General features: G+C 38.3%; 1 protein-coding gene across 2 annotated transcripts in view; it reads left to right on the top strand.

The window, feature by feature from the left end:
* LOC132312910 (vacuolar protein sorting-associated protein 54, chloroplastic) overlaps window positions 1-15793 on the top strand; it is a 52692-nt gene that overhangs the window by 16685 nt on the left and 20214 nt on the right. For both annotated transcript variants that reach the window (XM_059811475.1, XM_059811483.1), the window contains exons 6-13: window positions 2694-2850; window positions 3106-3194; window positions 7693-7949; window positions 9665-9836; window positions 9949-10032; window positions 10121-10542; window positions 10915-11068; window positions 13456-13537. In XM_059811475.1, coding sequence (XP_059667458.1) covers window positions 2694-2850; window positions 3106-3194; window positions 7693-7949; window positions 9665-9836; window positions 9949-10032; window positions 10121-10542; window positions 10915-11068; window positions 13456-13537 — 1417 coding nt within the window. The remainder of the gene's footprint in view (window positions 1-2693; window positions 2851-3105; window positions 3195-7692; window positions 7950-9664; window positions 9837-9948; window positions 10033-10120; window positions 10543-10914; window positions 11069-13455; window positions 13538-15793) is intronic.

Genomic DNA, 15793 nt, shown 5'->3' with positions numbered 1-15793 from the left:
ATTTACCCATCAGCGCCTTATTAAACAGCAGAGGCAAGGCCTATTTTGCTTGAACTTCGCTGCGTGAATTCAATGCAGATGCGTGTCTAACACTACATGTGGTAGAAGGGAAGGAAGGGTGAGAGAGGGATGGAACAAGTCTTCATTGTTTGGTACGAAGGATAGTTTGGGGGAAGGGAAGGATGGATGGATGAAGCATCCCTCGTCCTAAATCTTTTACTCCTCTGAAATTGGACAAAAGTGAGAAGCAAAGTAAATTATAAGTATTGTAATTAAGTAAATTTTCACAAATTATGTAATGGGGGTATAGTGGTAAAATGAAATGTAAAACCTCCCCTTCCCTTGACACTTGCCAAATGGTGGGGTGTGTCTCCTATTCCTTTCCATCAATCAAACAAAATGGGGAAAAGACATTTTCTTTTCTGTAAAGATGCCGCTTCCATTCTTCCTACTTTCTCTTCCTCTCACATTTCATCCTTCATACCAAACAAAGTTTGTGTTCAATACTACAATCGTCTTGAACACTAAATATCAAGATACAGGGACTTGGTTTAAGTTATGTTAAAGATCAAGTATGAGTATGCAGGAATGTTATTAATATTTTTGTATGTTTTATATTATATAATATTGTACTGTATATTTTCATTTAAGGTTATAATTTAGTTTGAATTTAAACTATTTGGTTCTAGTGTAGTCTAACTTGATTTAGACCCATAGGCATCTTTCCATAATTCTAGAGCCCAAAGGTTTGACCTAGATTTGCACATTGTGATTGTCTTCCTGTTTTAAAATTGAAGAACTCTTAACCTCGCCAATATACATCTCCCTACCTCAATCCACTGCTATGTGTCCAACGCCAATGGTCCATTAGGTGGCCTTAGTGCCAGGGGGCCTAGAGTTTCACCAAGGCTCTAGCCAAAACCCGTGCGACACCAAGACGTTGAACACTTGAACTCCGCTTGTCAAAGTGTTACGCTCTCATTAGTTCATTCAAATGCCACACGTGCCACCCATGAGTGTTGTGGTGGCTTTCACCCACACTTGCCTTGCACTTCCACTTAGTGCTTTGCACTCACCCTTTCGCTTGGTGGAGCGAATGAGGCCGCCTCCCTAATTATAGGCATCCATCTTCTCCTCAATGAATGACTAGGATGCATTCGCAACAGAGGGCCAAGATTCGCTCTTTAAAATACTCCACCAAAATAGCTAAGTAAGATATATACACTCTCTCTACAACATTCTAGAACTTTCCATACTTTTCTATAATCTTTACAAGGCTCTAATATTCTAGAAGCCTCCACAACCCTTTACAATTCTCTACAAAAATGTGGGAGACTCTAGAACCTCACTGTCACGTGTGCCATGCAGACGCTGTGCAGTATCTTGTAAGTGCTCGCATGTCACATGTGTGGCTAAACCTCTCGCCACTAGGATGGGCATGAAACCATCCCCCACCTGTTTACCCGGTGCCTTTGTCATGCTTTCAGCTATCCCAACCCGCTGCAAGTTGCTAGCAATTCTGCATACATCCTCGGTCTTTCATTGTGCTTGCAGAAGTTAAGGTCAGGTCTCCTTGTGAGCTCAAAAGCGTTCATCACATCACCTGGACTCTCTCTCTTGCTTTTGCCCACGAACAGAACTATGCATGTGGCTGAGGCTTCTTCACCTCCCAATATCATCATTGCCCCAAGGCATAGTGTTGGCAAGACGATGTTTTTGACCATGAAGTCCAACCCCAACACCATGTCATGGTCGTCCATCTCAATTACTTTGAAGTTGGCCTTACCCTCTCACCAATTTATGCATAGCTCCATGCCCTTGCATACCCTCCCCCAAGGAATTTCATTTGAGCTGGTGGCCTCGAGCCAACCCTTTGTCTAGAGAGGTCAAGTCTTTCTGTCTATTGGGGTGATGAAATTATGTGTGGCACCTGTCTCTACCAACTTCTGCACGACGTTGTCACCTGTGTGCATGTAGTGCACCCCAACGATCTTCCTCTTGCCCTTTTTCTTGGTGTCATGTGCCATGCTACTCAACATTTGCATGGCCCCATGCTTCAATTATCCTCGCTGCTGGATGACAATGAGTCTTCCACCTCCTTGCCCTTCTTTTTCACGAGTGCACTCATTGTCTTATTCAGGTCAGTCTCTTGCCATGTGAGGTCCCTCACACAAGAATCACTTCAGCTCACAATAAAGATACAGTTATAAAGATAAATGTAGTTTGGGATTTGTTAAATACTTGGTTTGCAGTGCATTGTTGTAAAGGTTCTAAGTTGGGTGGTTTAAATGCTTGAAGCCTTGAAGTGTAATTTTTGAAGTCCACAAATTATACTAAATTAAACAAGAGAGAAATATGGCTAGGTTAGTTGATGGCCACATCCATATATGATAAAGTCATCTATGTAGAAAAAAAGGACCATACTTGATGGACCTCGAACTTGAATCCATGGCTTCCGCCTGAGATCTTGATATTTCACTTGACGTACATAGGAGTAAAGAGATCTAGTTTCATAACTTGTTACAGTTGCTTGAAACTCAACCCAATTATTTAGTTAATGCCATTTGGCAAATTGTTTCTTTAATCTGTACCATTTAATGATCTGTTTGAATTAGCTGTATTCAACTTTTTGGAAGTTGGATTGGACTGTGTTCAGTCAAGGAAATGTCTCACGGTATAGTGGTCATTTTCAGGCAAAACTCCCCTCCGTGTTGAGAATGTACCGTGATACACTTACTGCTGATATGAAAACTGCGATTAAGACTATAGTTGCTGAGCTGCTTCCTGTTCTTGTTGCCCGACCTTTGGAGTCAGATTTCACACCAGGAGAACGAATTGTGGATTCAGACGGTTAGTTCAATTGTATAATTAGTCTGCATACACACACACACATATTCATAAGCATGTGGCTGAAGATATTATACACATATTCATAAACATGTGGCTGAAGATATTATATCAAATTAATTATTTTTGTTCTCTAAAATCAAGCTCCATGCTATTTCCCTCAACAGATATAAGAAATATATATATATATATATATATATTTTGTTTTTGTTTTTGTTTTTGTCCTATGCTGTTTTTCATAATTGAATGCTTGCTCAGGTGGAGGCTCGTCACTTGCGAGCAGGTTAAGAAGCCTATCATCTGATAGCTTTATCCAACTCTTGGGGACTATTTTCAAGATCGTAAGGGTAATGTATACTTAATTCTTTCTCTAATACCATCTAGGTTTGATATATTGATGTCCTTTGTGAACAATATAAGAGTATGATTGATAAAGTTATTGCATGTGTTTGTATTCCATGGTACATCTGTTGGTTGACTGGGAGTCTCGGACTGATGAGTGTAGATAGTGGCCATCTAATCCAATGATTCAACTCAAGTGGAATATGAAAAATGGTTTAAAATTTTTGTAATTGATTTTTTTTTTTTTTTTTGACAATATTATTTGAGTTAAATTTTCCAAGCAAGGATGGCAATCTGGTGACTACGATTAACTGCAGAATAGCTGAGGCTTGCTGTCCTTGTAATATCTAAACAAATTTGGCTATGTTTAACTTTTACTGTTGGTCTAAGTAAAATGTTTCAAGCATAATGTTGTAGGATCAGCTATCTCTGTCTCCTCAAATCAGATATATATGAATTAAAATTTCCTGCCAAAACAATCCCTAGAAGAAAGGGGAAAGAGAGAGAGAGAGAGAGAGAGGGGGGGGGGGGGGTTGGGGGGGTTTATCAACTTGGAAAAAAAAGATATATATGAATTGTGCACTAGGATGTGCATCCACACCCGACCCTATACAAAAGTAAAACAGAATTTTGTATGACACCTATATGAAAAACTCATTTGGAGAAATTACGTCGGGTAAATAATATACATCATCAGAAGCCGATAACAATACCTGAGTGATGTAATAAACTCAGTTTCTCTGATCATCAGATCTGAGCTCTAAAGAAATTCCTACTCGATGCAAATAAAGAATGGTGCCTTGAAAAGTGTCTTCTTCTTTAATGAAGTAAAAGTTCATCTTTGTTTCTATAAAATTTACTCCCTCCGTCCAAAAATAAATGTCCCTTTTTGGGAATCTAACTTTTTAAGAGAATGTGTTTTTTTTTTCATTTTTTTTTTTTTTTTTGATGAGTAATTTTTTTTTTTTTTTTTTTTTTTCATTTCATATTTTTTTATTGTATTAGTAGTGAATGAATTACCAAATTTACCCTTAGTGGGTCGATAGTGACTTGATGGTTTACTTTATATAGGTTCAATGCAAGAAGGTAAAATTGGTAAAATTACAAAAACAGTACATTGACTTTTCAAATGGGACACTTATTTTTGGATGGATAAAAATGGAAAGGTGGACACTTATTTTGGGATGGAGGGAGTATTAATTAAGATTTGGAACTACTAAGTGTTAGCTTGGGAAGTGGTAAAATGTTATTAATGCCGTGTGGGGATTCTAAATGCCATTCTAGGAGAAATCAGGAGTCGTTAGTAGTTATATTATACAAGGGACTGCTATCTCTTTGCTGTAACAAGTCTTAATCAATAGGGCTCTTCTTGGGAAATGGCTTTGGAGATTTGGGGTTGAGAGGCTTTGGCTTTGGAGGAAAGTTATTGCCAGCAAGTTTGGGGAAATCAGTGGTGGGTGGTGTTCTCTTGAGGTGCGTGGTCCTAGGTGTGTGGGGGTTTGGACTTTCATTCGAAAGGGGTGGGACGTTTTTCATAATCATGTTCGCTTTAGGATCAGGGATGGTAGAAGGATCAGATTTTGGGAGGACCTTTGGTGTGGGGAGCTTCCCTTGCTCTTTCTTTCCCTTGGCTTTACAGGATTGCTTCTGACAGGCAGGCCTTGGTGGTTGACTGTTATCACCTTGATAATGGAAGACTAACTTGGGACGTTCAGTTTAGGAGGCACTTTTAGGATTGGGAAATTGAGGAGGTCACTCGTTTTTTGGAGTTACTGTATCGTCAGGTGATCTCTCATGAGGAGGCTAATTGTTGGCTTTGGAGTCCACACTTTTAGGGTCGATTCGAGGTGAGATCCTTTTTCAGGTGCCTTTCTGTTGGGGAGGGTGGCACTTTCCCTTGGAAGGCTATTTGGCGCTCCAAGGCTCCCCTTAAGGTGGCCTTCTTTGCTTGGACGTTTGTCTTGGGTAGGATTTTAACCCAGGATAATTTGAGGAGGAGAAAGCAGGTGGTTATCAATCGCTGTTACTTGTGTCGTCGTGATGAGGAGACAGTGGATCACCTTCTGTTGCATTGCAGTATGGCCGGAGATTGTTGTGATATGATGATTGGGTTATTTGGGGTCCCCTGGGTTATGCCCTGTTCATCTAGAGGGTTGATTGATGCTTGGAGAGGTTTTTCTGTTGGGGAGCTCATTCGGGATGCTTGGAGGGCTACCCCTCTCTGTGTTTGGTGGTGCATTTGGCTCGAGAGGAATCGGAGATACTTCGATGGCAAGGAGAAACCCATTTCTACGCTTAAGTTCTTTATTATTTCTACCCTCTTTTGTTGGGTCTCAGGGAGAGATTATCGTTCTGTTGAGAAGATTGTTATTTTTTTGGCCTCTTTGAAGGGTTGAGGCTTTTTGTGGCCTTTTCATCTTGTTTCCATGGGTTTCACTCCCCTTTGAGCGTTTTTTATAAAATTCTTACTTATCCAAAAAAAAAAAAAAACAAGTCTTAATCAATATAATTTTGAAATATTTCAGATTATTAACTTCTCTTCAGGCCTTTTCTAGATTTCCTCTGAGAAATCTAGGCTCCAACGGTGATTGGAGAAATTCTAGTCCCATCTTACTGCTTCAAGTGGACTTTGTTTATCTATGTTTGCTTCACTACTTCCCTTTTTGCTCCTGCTTTTTGAGCCTAAAGTTATCTCCCTTTTTTTGCTTGCTACTGTTGTTTGCAGTTTGCACTTCTTACACTCATTGTTGCAACTCCTATGAAACCCTAACAAACTTGAGTTTCACATGAGTCTCACAACTTGTCCTAGATATCTTTCTATTAATTCTATACTAAGGCTTTAGGGTCATTGCTTGGTTTGTGCCAAGCGCGAGGACGAGGTTCTAGTCTGATAGTAACTTATTTTTCTCTGAAGTCTTAATAATAATCACTCATTAAAAAATATTGCTCAAGGTTAGGTCTCTTTTCAATCTTTCCCTTTCAGCACCCATGCATGCAAAATCAGTATTTGGTGATGGCCAACACCCAACTCCTTACCAAATAAGGAAATAATAATTTGTTACGACCTAAGTAATTCTTTACATACTGTCTTCAAAGTTAGATCTCATCAATGGATCGGTTGAAATATTGAACCGGAAAAATGTTTTAAAAATAAGTTCAATTTCTTGACTTTGCTTTGATCGATCGGCACAGACATAATTGTTTTGGAAACTTTCGAAATTAAGTCTCTTAATTGGATTTAGTTTCTTATTCAATGTAGGTTTTCTATATCGGCTATAAAAATGAGTTTGTAGTCAGTCTAAGGTAACTTCTTGCACATTATGGAGAGATTCTATCTTATAGAGAGAGAGATAAGGAGCTTTTACATTCAATCTAGGGTTTACAGAGAACACCGTGTTCTGGTTGATTGAGAGATTCAAATTCAAAAATGTCATACAAACCAATCAAACGCATACCTTTTACTGGTATCCACATAAAAATCGTGTGTTTCTGCTTTCATTTTTTTGCTTTTTGTGTTTGATTGTTGTTGAGATACATGGGTAACTCAATAGACTGGAATTGGACAACGCATACCTAAAATTCAAGAAGTTAACAAAATATATACATAAGACCTATTCACTCCTCATACAGGTCTAAAGTGAACCGTTCGTAGTCTGATGTATCAGAAATAGGGTGCCGTTCAACCATATTTAATCTCACATTGATACCCTTTTGCCTGGCTCTGAAAGTCTTGTGTTGTGCATCTTCATTAAGGGTTCTTGTCTATTTCCATATCGATTCTGTCGCATGCCCCTTTTGGTTATGAAATGGAGAGTTGATAACAGATTGTGATCAACAGAAGACTTCTGCTCTGCTACTTGTTTGGACACCAGACTGGGAGTTATCTGTATGGGCTATCACACAAAAGTGAAAACTGCTGGATATCATCCTTCATCTACTCCACAGTCTACAATGACCAAAACACAGTTTATCCTATGGGAAAATGAGTGTCCCTTTCTACATTTATCATGCTTCTTGTGTGCTGACCTTGGCAAATACCATTCTGACTTTACTGACTAAATTTTCACACTGAAGATTTTTTTCTTGATGAAAAATAATTCATCTCTTTGATGATTCCAACAATATATGGAAACCATGTGGAGTTGAGTCTCAGGGTAGCCACTTTAAGTAAATAGTGTCGAATGTTTGGTATGTAATGTCCTGCTCCAAGAACCATCTATTAATGAGTACCAGCACTAGGCTAGGCAATAGCCATTTTGAAAGCAAGTTCTCTGAGGACAAATGCTCCTGCAACCCAATTCAGAGAAACTTTCTCCCACTAATTTGGCATTTTCCCAGTCATTGTTATGCCATTCGTCTGTTTTCCATCATAGTTCAATTATTTTAAGTTGTTAGTGCATAACTGCAATAGTAATAAGATTGAAAATTTTATTTGGCTTCTTTATTTTGATCAGTCTTTTTTATTATCATGTAATTTGATTTCTCGTCTTTTAGTGAATTCAGGCACATTTAGTGCGGGCTGCTGAAGTTAAAAAGGCCATTGAATGGATAATGTGCAATCTTGATGGTCACTATGCTGCTGATTCAGTTGCTGCTGCAATTGCAGTAGGCGCTGCAGCTTCAGAAACTACTCAGGATAATGGTAGTCATGTAGGCTCACTGCTGCCATATTCTCCTCAGAATAATGCTGCCAGATTTCCTTCTTTTCAGGGAAAGGCAAATGACGCAAGTAGTCCATCAAATATGTCTAGAAATTTCCGGTGAACTCTTGTCTCTTGGTGTTAATCTTGTGGCATTGTTTACATGCTATTGATCTTATATCTTGATTTTTGCTCAATTTTACAAAAATGTCACCTGTTCATATTCAGAAATTTTAACTTTTTTAAATCAATTTATCTGCTGATTTTATTACTCTTCATTGTACGGTAGTGTTTCTAGTAAATTTTTCCAATCACCTATCAGCTTTTTGGAAAGAGTGCAGGATTTGGTACTTAATCATAGATTCCAACCATGGTGCAGTTTTGCATTGAAAGATTTCTCTGAGACTATGTTGTAAAAGATACCTGAAAAGATGAGCGAGTAACAGCTGAAGTTGGAAAAAGAATATGAGAAGATTAGAAACATGGTGACTGTAACTTTAGGGGGAGAAATATTATCTCATCTATTTTTTTTTTTTTTTTTTCACATAACTCTTCTTTTTTTTTATTCCATTTGAAATATCGGTTTGAGATTGGGTAAATTAATGTCTATTGCCTAATGCTTAGTTATAGATTATATCTCATGGGCTACTTGTGACAACCATGAGCAAAAATAAATTCAATGGAGGGCCATTGTTTGGTGCAATGGTAAAAATGCAGGCTGTCAAGCATGAAGATGGGGGTTATAGTCTGAGAGCAAGGCCAATGGTTTGGTCAGTCTCCAATTTTTCCCTCATAGCACCCCGCATAGGCGGGATCACTACTACTGGTTAATGAACTGGTAACATTATCCTTGTTAGTTTCTAGCCAACTGATTTTTCTCTTTTTAACTTTTTGATTTCTGCATGCCGTAATGGTGGAAACTCAATCTGATAATTCTATATGAAATCTTCCAACAAAGAGAATAAAAATCCAATCTCAACCAAATCCTTTTCATATGTGTGCCAGCTGGCAAGAAGACATAGAATCCATATAAAATGTTTCTGGATGATTTAGATGGGGGGGGGAATGGGAGGATGGGTTAAATGCGTGACAGGAAGAGATTGAAGAATTTCTTTCTGGATGCCTACACGTGAATGTGAAGGAACAGTATATTAGTGATGGAAGTTGTTCATTTCCTCTGTCCCTTGATAGTCTGTAAGCTTCTACAAATAGCAGATATGCCAAAACCTTTCAAATTTATTGATGTATTAGGTACTTTTTTGTCTTACATGGAACATTCTTTCCCTCTGGTTGACCGGTTTTAAATCTGAAATATACTGTCTTGCATCATCTGCATGGCCCTCTGAATTATCTAGAATATGTTTCCTCCTTGGTTATTTGTGATAACAGGCTTACATTGATTACTTGAGAAAAAAAGCTTAAGTCAAGTCCACTTCAAGCTGTGTTTCCAAAAATGCATACATGTACTTCTCAAAACATTAAAAATGGAATCAATGAAACATTTGAAAATATGCAATTTTTTTCATTTTTTATTCTTCTTGATGACCAAAGGCAACAGACATTTGAAGAACTTCTCCACGATGTTTTCATGGGACTGCTTTTAGCGTAAAATTTCAAATTTGGACCTGCGCTTCCACATGTATTCTAAATGTCATTTATTTTCTGTCTCTGGGAGCTATGGATTTTCAGTTAGGAAAATTATGCAAGCTTAATGTTATTTGAATTCTGAATTGGTGGTCTATTTATCAACGGAATATTTATGATCTTATTTCCAATTCAGAACTTCTAGTGTTGCTAAACATCCGGAAGCTTTATTAAAATGTGTTCTTTGACAGAGCTGATGTATTGCGAGAAAACACGGAAGCTGTATTCGCAGCGTGTGACGCAGCGCAAGGGAGATGGGCAAAGCTCCTTGGGGTTCGTGCTCTTCTTCATCCCAGGTTGAGATTGCAGGAGTTTTTAAGCATATATAATATCACCCACGAATTCATAACAGCTACAGAAAAGGTATTTTTTACCTTGTATTTTATCTCCCCTTTTATTTCTTTTTCTTGTAATTTTTTTTTTTTTTGAATCTAGTTGTGCTTATGATGATGCCATGTTATGCTAACATTAACAGATTGGTGGAAGGTTGGGATATAGCATCCGTGGAACACTCCAGTCACAGGCCAAAGCCTTCGTTGATTTCCACCATGAATCTAGAGTTAGTTTCTGTTCCTGCTGAATTTCATTATCTTCCACTGGTCCTCTACATGTAGTTATGGGACTAACCGTGTCTCTTGTTTTCATAGATGACAAAAATCAAGGCAGTGCTTGACCAGGAAACTTGGGTCGAAGTGGATGTTCCTGATGAATTTCAAACCATCGTCACTACGCTGTTTTGTTCCGAGTCTTTCATTACTGCAGACACAGATGATGCTGACGGTACCGTTTCAACAAATTACAGTGAAGTGACATCAAGTAATGATGGTTCGCTCAATGCAGATGCTGGACTTTTGAATTCTCAGCAGCATATTGAACGGACTGAATCTATTGATTCATCTGGCGATCATACATCACCAGTGAAATCTTCATCCTTGGGTGGGTTAACTGATAATAATAAAGCTGATGTTATGACCTCAGCTCAGAATTACAATTCTATTGTGAAGGAACGTGGAAAATCTTCCTCTCGAACGGTATCATTCAAAGGTGTTGGTTATCACATGGTAAACTGGTTAGTTCCCTTGTTTTACTTTTCTTTTTTCTTTTTTTTCTTTTCTTTTCTTTTTCTTGTTTCTCTTCAGTTTTAGTGTTGTGCTCGGTTTTTTCTCCCACCACTCTCTTTTCTTTGGAAAGTTGTATTCCTCTTGCGGTTACTACTTCTAGTTGAGATTCATAATTGGTGTTTTGAGTTTCTCCTGTGGACTTGTTGTTTCCATTGTTCTGTAATCTGTACCCCGGTTCACTAATTCTAATTGTTCACAGATCTCTTTCTTTGTTGACTGACTTGCCTTTTTGAAATTCTCATCTAAAATTTTTCTGCCAAAACCCAACTTCAGTCTGCAACAAATGTGAAAATTTACTAAGATTGTTTGTTTCTTTTCAGTGGCTTAATTTTGCTGAAGATGTTGTCGGAGTACGTTGATATGAATAACTTTTTGCCAGCTCTGTCATCAGAAGTTGTTCATCGAGTTGCTGAAATTTTAAAAATTTTCAACACGAGGACTTGTCAGCTTGTTCTTGGTGCTGGTGCCATGCAGGTATTTTTTATGTTCTTTGAACTCGTTACTTTTGTATGCTACAATACTGAGAAGCGGGTAGAGTTTGCATCTTATAAGTGATACAATCAGATGTCAGTGGTTCTTGTATGTTCTTGTTTTCATAATGTGGACAAGTGGGGTCCTACATACAAATCTTAGTCAAATTCAGTCTTAAAATGCTAGCACCAACTGTGTGTGTCACACAAGGGGCTGCAGTTAATCCTAATTGAATGGTGATAGCAGTGTGTGCTATCACCATTCAGCTCATTCCGCAAGGACACATTTAGTTTGCCATGCAACTATCTTGAAGTCTTGCACAGATCTTGTCATGTTTAGGAGTTACCTTTATCTGTCCCAAGATACATCAACTAAATCATTATATTGTTGCCAGCAGCAAACATTCAACTATCTACAATCATCAGGAACAACCTTACTTTGTCCAACCTTGCCTCATGTTGGGAGGAAGGCACCAATCGAATCGTTGCACCCTCCAGTTTTGTGCCACCTGTCATGCCAGTTGTAGCTTTTATGCCCTGACAACTTTGAACCCGCCACTATGAATTGCTCCAATGTTGCCACCTAGGCCACGGCAGTTGGGCAACTGCCATACCACATGTCAGACATTTCCATAACATCCTACTCTTGGATTTGAAGCCAAACCATCAAACCACCAGTTCATTGTCTTGGTAAAGGAAGTAACTGTTGTCGATTGCCTCTCACTTGTCCTTCAACAAATGCCGTCATGTCATAACTGTGCATGCGCACAACCGCAAAATGCCTTGGAGCCATGGTCCTCTGCTATGCAAACTATTGCAAGCCCAAGAGATGCCCAACCAACCACTGCGTGTTGGGTCCTTGTGGAAGGTTGACCAAGTAATGCCTCTTCTTGGTTATTGCATTGTCCTACCAAGTCTGAATCAACACACACGTGCATCTGCTGCTGAAGAACCCCAATCCACTCTCTATGGCACCTAGGAGCACCAAAGCTTTAGGAACCCATAATCACTGCTGTCAGCATGAGCCGTGCCCATACAACTGCCAAACAGCTATACACCACCAAGCTACATGTGCCAGCCATATGGGCTGCCACACTTAGCCATGCTAAGGCTTCACCTTGAAGCTGCTGTCTCATTTAAACCAGTGATGCCATCGTGTGGCAATGGCACTGCTACTTGTGCCTTTTGCCCCCACAATGCGCACTTATGCTCTTCCCCACATACTGCCAGCAAGTGCCACTAACTCCTTGCTAGCTGCGATCGCACCACTTTGCACTAGCACCATGGCAAAGGTGTGTTGGGACCCTAAGAATTGCCTTTCTTTGCTAGCCGCTCCTTGCCTAGCCCACAGCTTAGGGCAGCTACCTACAGGTGCTGCTATTCCTTGGAGCTAAGGAATGGCTGTCTTCCCACCTCCATATATATGCAGAAATGAGAAATTATAAATCTGGCAAGATGAGACATTACCCACTCCAATAAAACATTATGTGTCTAACTTGTTGTAGACAACCAAATCGTGAGCCATCTTTTGCAATGGTCTTCATGTAACTTCTCCTTGGTACCATATCAATTTCATGAAGACAGCATACCTCTATGACCCACTTTTGTGTAACAGAATTCGACTGACACACCAAGCAAAACTTGATTGCTAGCATGGCATGCCTTCCCATGCCCCTTCCTCGTCGAAGGGACTTTATTGAGGTCTAACAGTAGCCCACTTTACGGTCCAAAGTCAAAATTACCCAAATATCCCAAATAACAGAACTCAAAATATCAAACCTACCTCCAGCAACATTAAAACCTATAAAATAATTCATACCATTGGTCTTCAAATCTCCCAAGCTCATTTTGCTCCCTGCTCTCTATATCGTAGAAGAGATGAAACGGAAATAATAAATTAAAAGTGAGTTCGTAAATCTACTGCATTTTGGTTTATTAAGAGTCCTGTAAATGGTTGTCTCAAGCCCATCAGGATTATGAATCACTTGAGTTGAGTTCTATGAACAACAATATTATTGTCTTGATCATTATATGACTTTTTGTATTGACATCAATTAAATCTATTGCATTTTGGTTTATTAAGAGTCCTGTAAATGGTTGTCTCAAGCCCATTGGGATTATGAATCACTTGAGTTGAGTTGTATGAACAACAATACTATTGTCTTGACCATTATATGACCTTTTGTATTGACATCAATTGAAAAAAACACTAGTTAACTGTTATTTAAGCTTTGTTGAACAACTACTTGTTCATAATATCAAAACCACCCTTCTTTTCTTATTTTTATTATGCTTTCTGTTGGATTCTTAAACACCCACCCATTATTATTTAATAATAAGAATCAGTAATTCAGTTTTGTACTTTTTGATTGGGACCACATGATAATGCAGGTGTCTGGTTTGAAGTCTATTACTTCTAAGCACTTGGCATTGGCAAGTCAGGTTATCAGCTTCATATATGCTATTATTCCTGGTAGGTGGTGATAACTTAATGTGCTGAAATTTCCATAGTTGTTACTGGTGTTCTATTTGTGAATCAGAATGTGACATGCTTGGATGTTTATTTGTGTGAATATGTTCATGTATTTGAGCATGTCAGCATATAGATGTGTGCATGAGCAGAATGCTTTATATTGAAACATACTGGAGAATCAGACAATTCTGAAAATCATCATTTTGGATGTTTTCTTTATGACACTGTCGCTGGGCCATCAGTAAGATACAACTTATCAGCAAATGACATATAAATTTAATAGACCTCACAATGATCCATGCAACTATTTTTCTTACCGTAGAATGTATGTCATTGTGATGCATTTGACGGTTTCATTTTTCTCGATGTCTCTTTTCTAACTTGTATATTTGAGTTATTTTCAAGTGAGTTATATATTTTTTTCTTTAGTTTGTGGATTTTGTGAGGGGAAGGAAAATTTTGATGTGAAAAAAACATTTTCTTGTTTGGTAGCATGGAAAACTGGGGGGGAAAGAAAACACAAGAGATAAGTATTATATTTCAATTGTCATTTCCTTTTTCTTTTTCCTAATTCCTGACCATTTTCCAGAAACTTCTATTTTTTCTAATTTTATTTAATCATCAGAGGGAATATAAGGCAGCATCCAAACAAAGCCTAAAGGTTCCTTGGCTATTTGGTTTGGCATAATAGCTTCCTTGTCTCTGTTAATCTGCTTTCTTTCTCAACTTTGTTAATTTTATGTGTCCTTCATGTTTTGCTTTATATTGAATATAAAATTGCTTAGAAAAATATTTGGGAAATATTTAAAGTAGTTAGATGGCATTTGTGGTCAATATTGAGTGAAGTGAAACAGTTTCACGGTTTTGTTATGTCCATAAAAACAAATACGCCAACTTTAATGTAGAAAATTAGTTATACACTTTGCAGTGTACTCTGACCTTCTTTTTTGTTATTGTGTTCTCACTTTCTGAAATCGCTCAGTTGCATGCATAGGTTTCATGCTTGAACTTCTAGTCTTTGGCAAAACAAACAAGAGAATATAGGTCTGGCCCAGTTTTATTTATTTAGTTTGCTGAAAAGTGAAATCTCCCTTTCATATTCATTTGACTTGAGGCAAAGGAGAAGTCATACAAAGAAAGGTTCTTTTATGCAATGCGTAATGGGCCCCTTTGATTTAGCGTAGGTAGGGTGGAAGCTCTGTAGGACAATAGCTTTGGATTATTTGGAAGCTACGCTAGATGGATGATATAGCAATGGCTAGTTACTAGCTTTGCTTTTTTTTTTTTTGATAAGTTAGTTACTAGCTTTGCTTTTGCTATTAGTTTTTGCTAGTATTTTATGAGCAAGCTTTAGGAGAGGAACCTCAATCTTGCATAGGGAGATATTTGTTATGAAAGAATTGCGGACCATTGATGACTAGATCTAGTAGCTTACACATAGAGGAGCTGCTTATTCTACTTTACAATTTACTATTACTGTTCTTTTTTAATAAGAACACCATGCATAGCTGTCAATATTGCTATGCTATGTGCAACTCGGCTCTACACATTCCATCCTTCAATATACATGGAGAAAAGAAGAGGGAAAGTTCTGTACTCTAGTAGAAGGAGAAAAGACTTGTTAAAAATCCACTACCCAGCTGCTTTATGTGCCTGCACAAGAGACATCTGTGACTCGGTAGTCTCAAATCTGTCCTTTCCCCCACTCTTTATTGGCTCATTTCCATCAGAATAGAGTAGTCAAAGTAATGCTTAACTCATGCCCCAGGAATCCCTAGACACCGGGTATGAGTTAATATTTTACTGGAGGGAAAGCTGGGGAAAAGCATTGAGCCTGCGGGCTCAACTTGCTCAGCTGCTGCAGCCTCCCATGCTCTGTTAAAGGCTTTTAGAGAAGTCCTCATTTATGATGCTCTTGCACATGCAAAAAAGATTCCCACTTGAACTTTCATGTTTGATTAGACTCGAAAATTTTAATTCGTAGTCCAATCAAGAGATAACATAGTGGATTTGGAGATGTGGAAGTATTTCATCTGTTCTGAAAGTGAAACTCTTCATTTATCACGACACTGGATGTCAAAAGCATCAACCATCATAATCATTTAACTAACTCATGGATGACAAACTCCTTGTTAGAAGACAAAATAGAGTGTATATTTTTCCATAGTTTTTTCAACATATTTTTAGTTTCTCATCTTGATTTTGCGATTGTGGTATGAAAAGTGGAATGGGAGTATCTAATCTGATAGGAGGTTT

The sequence above is a fragment of the Cornus florida genome, unplaced genomic scaffold, assembly GCF_030987335.1.
Source record: "Cornus florida cultivar Cherokee Brave unplaced genomic scaffold, ASM3098733v1 CherokeeBrave_3.0.0_Hap2_Chr01, whole genome shotgun sequence".
NCBI lineage: Eukaryota > Viridiplantae > Streptophyta > Magnoliopsida > Cornales > Cornaceae > Cornus > Cornus florida.
Note: the sequence above shows the minus strand (reverse complement) of the source record. Positions and strands in the feature narration are given on the sequence as shown.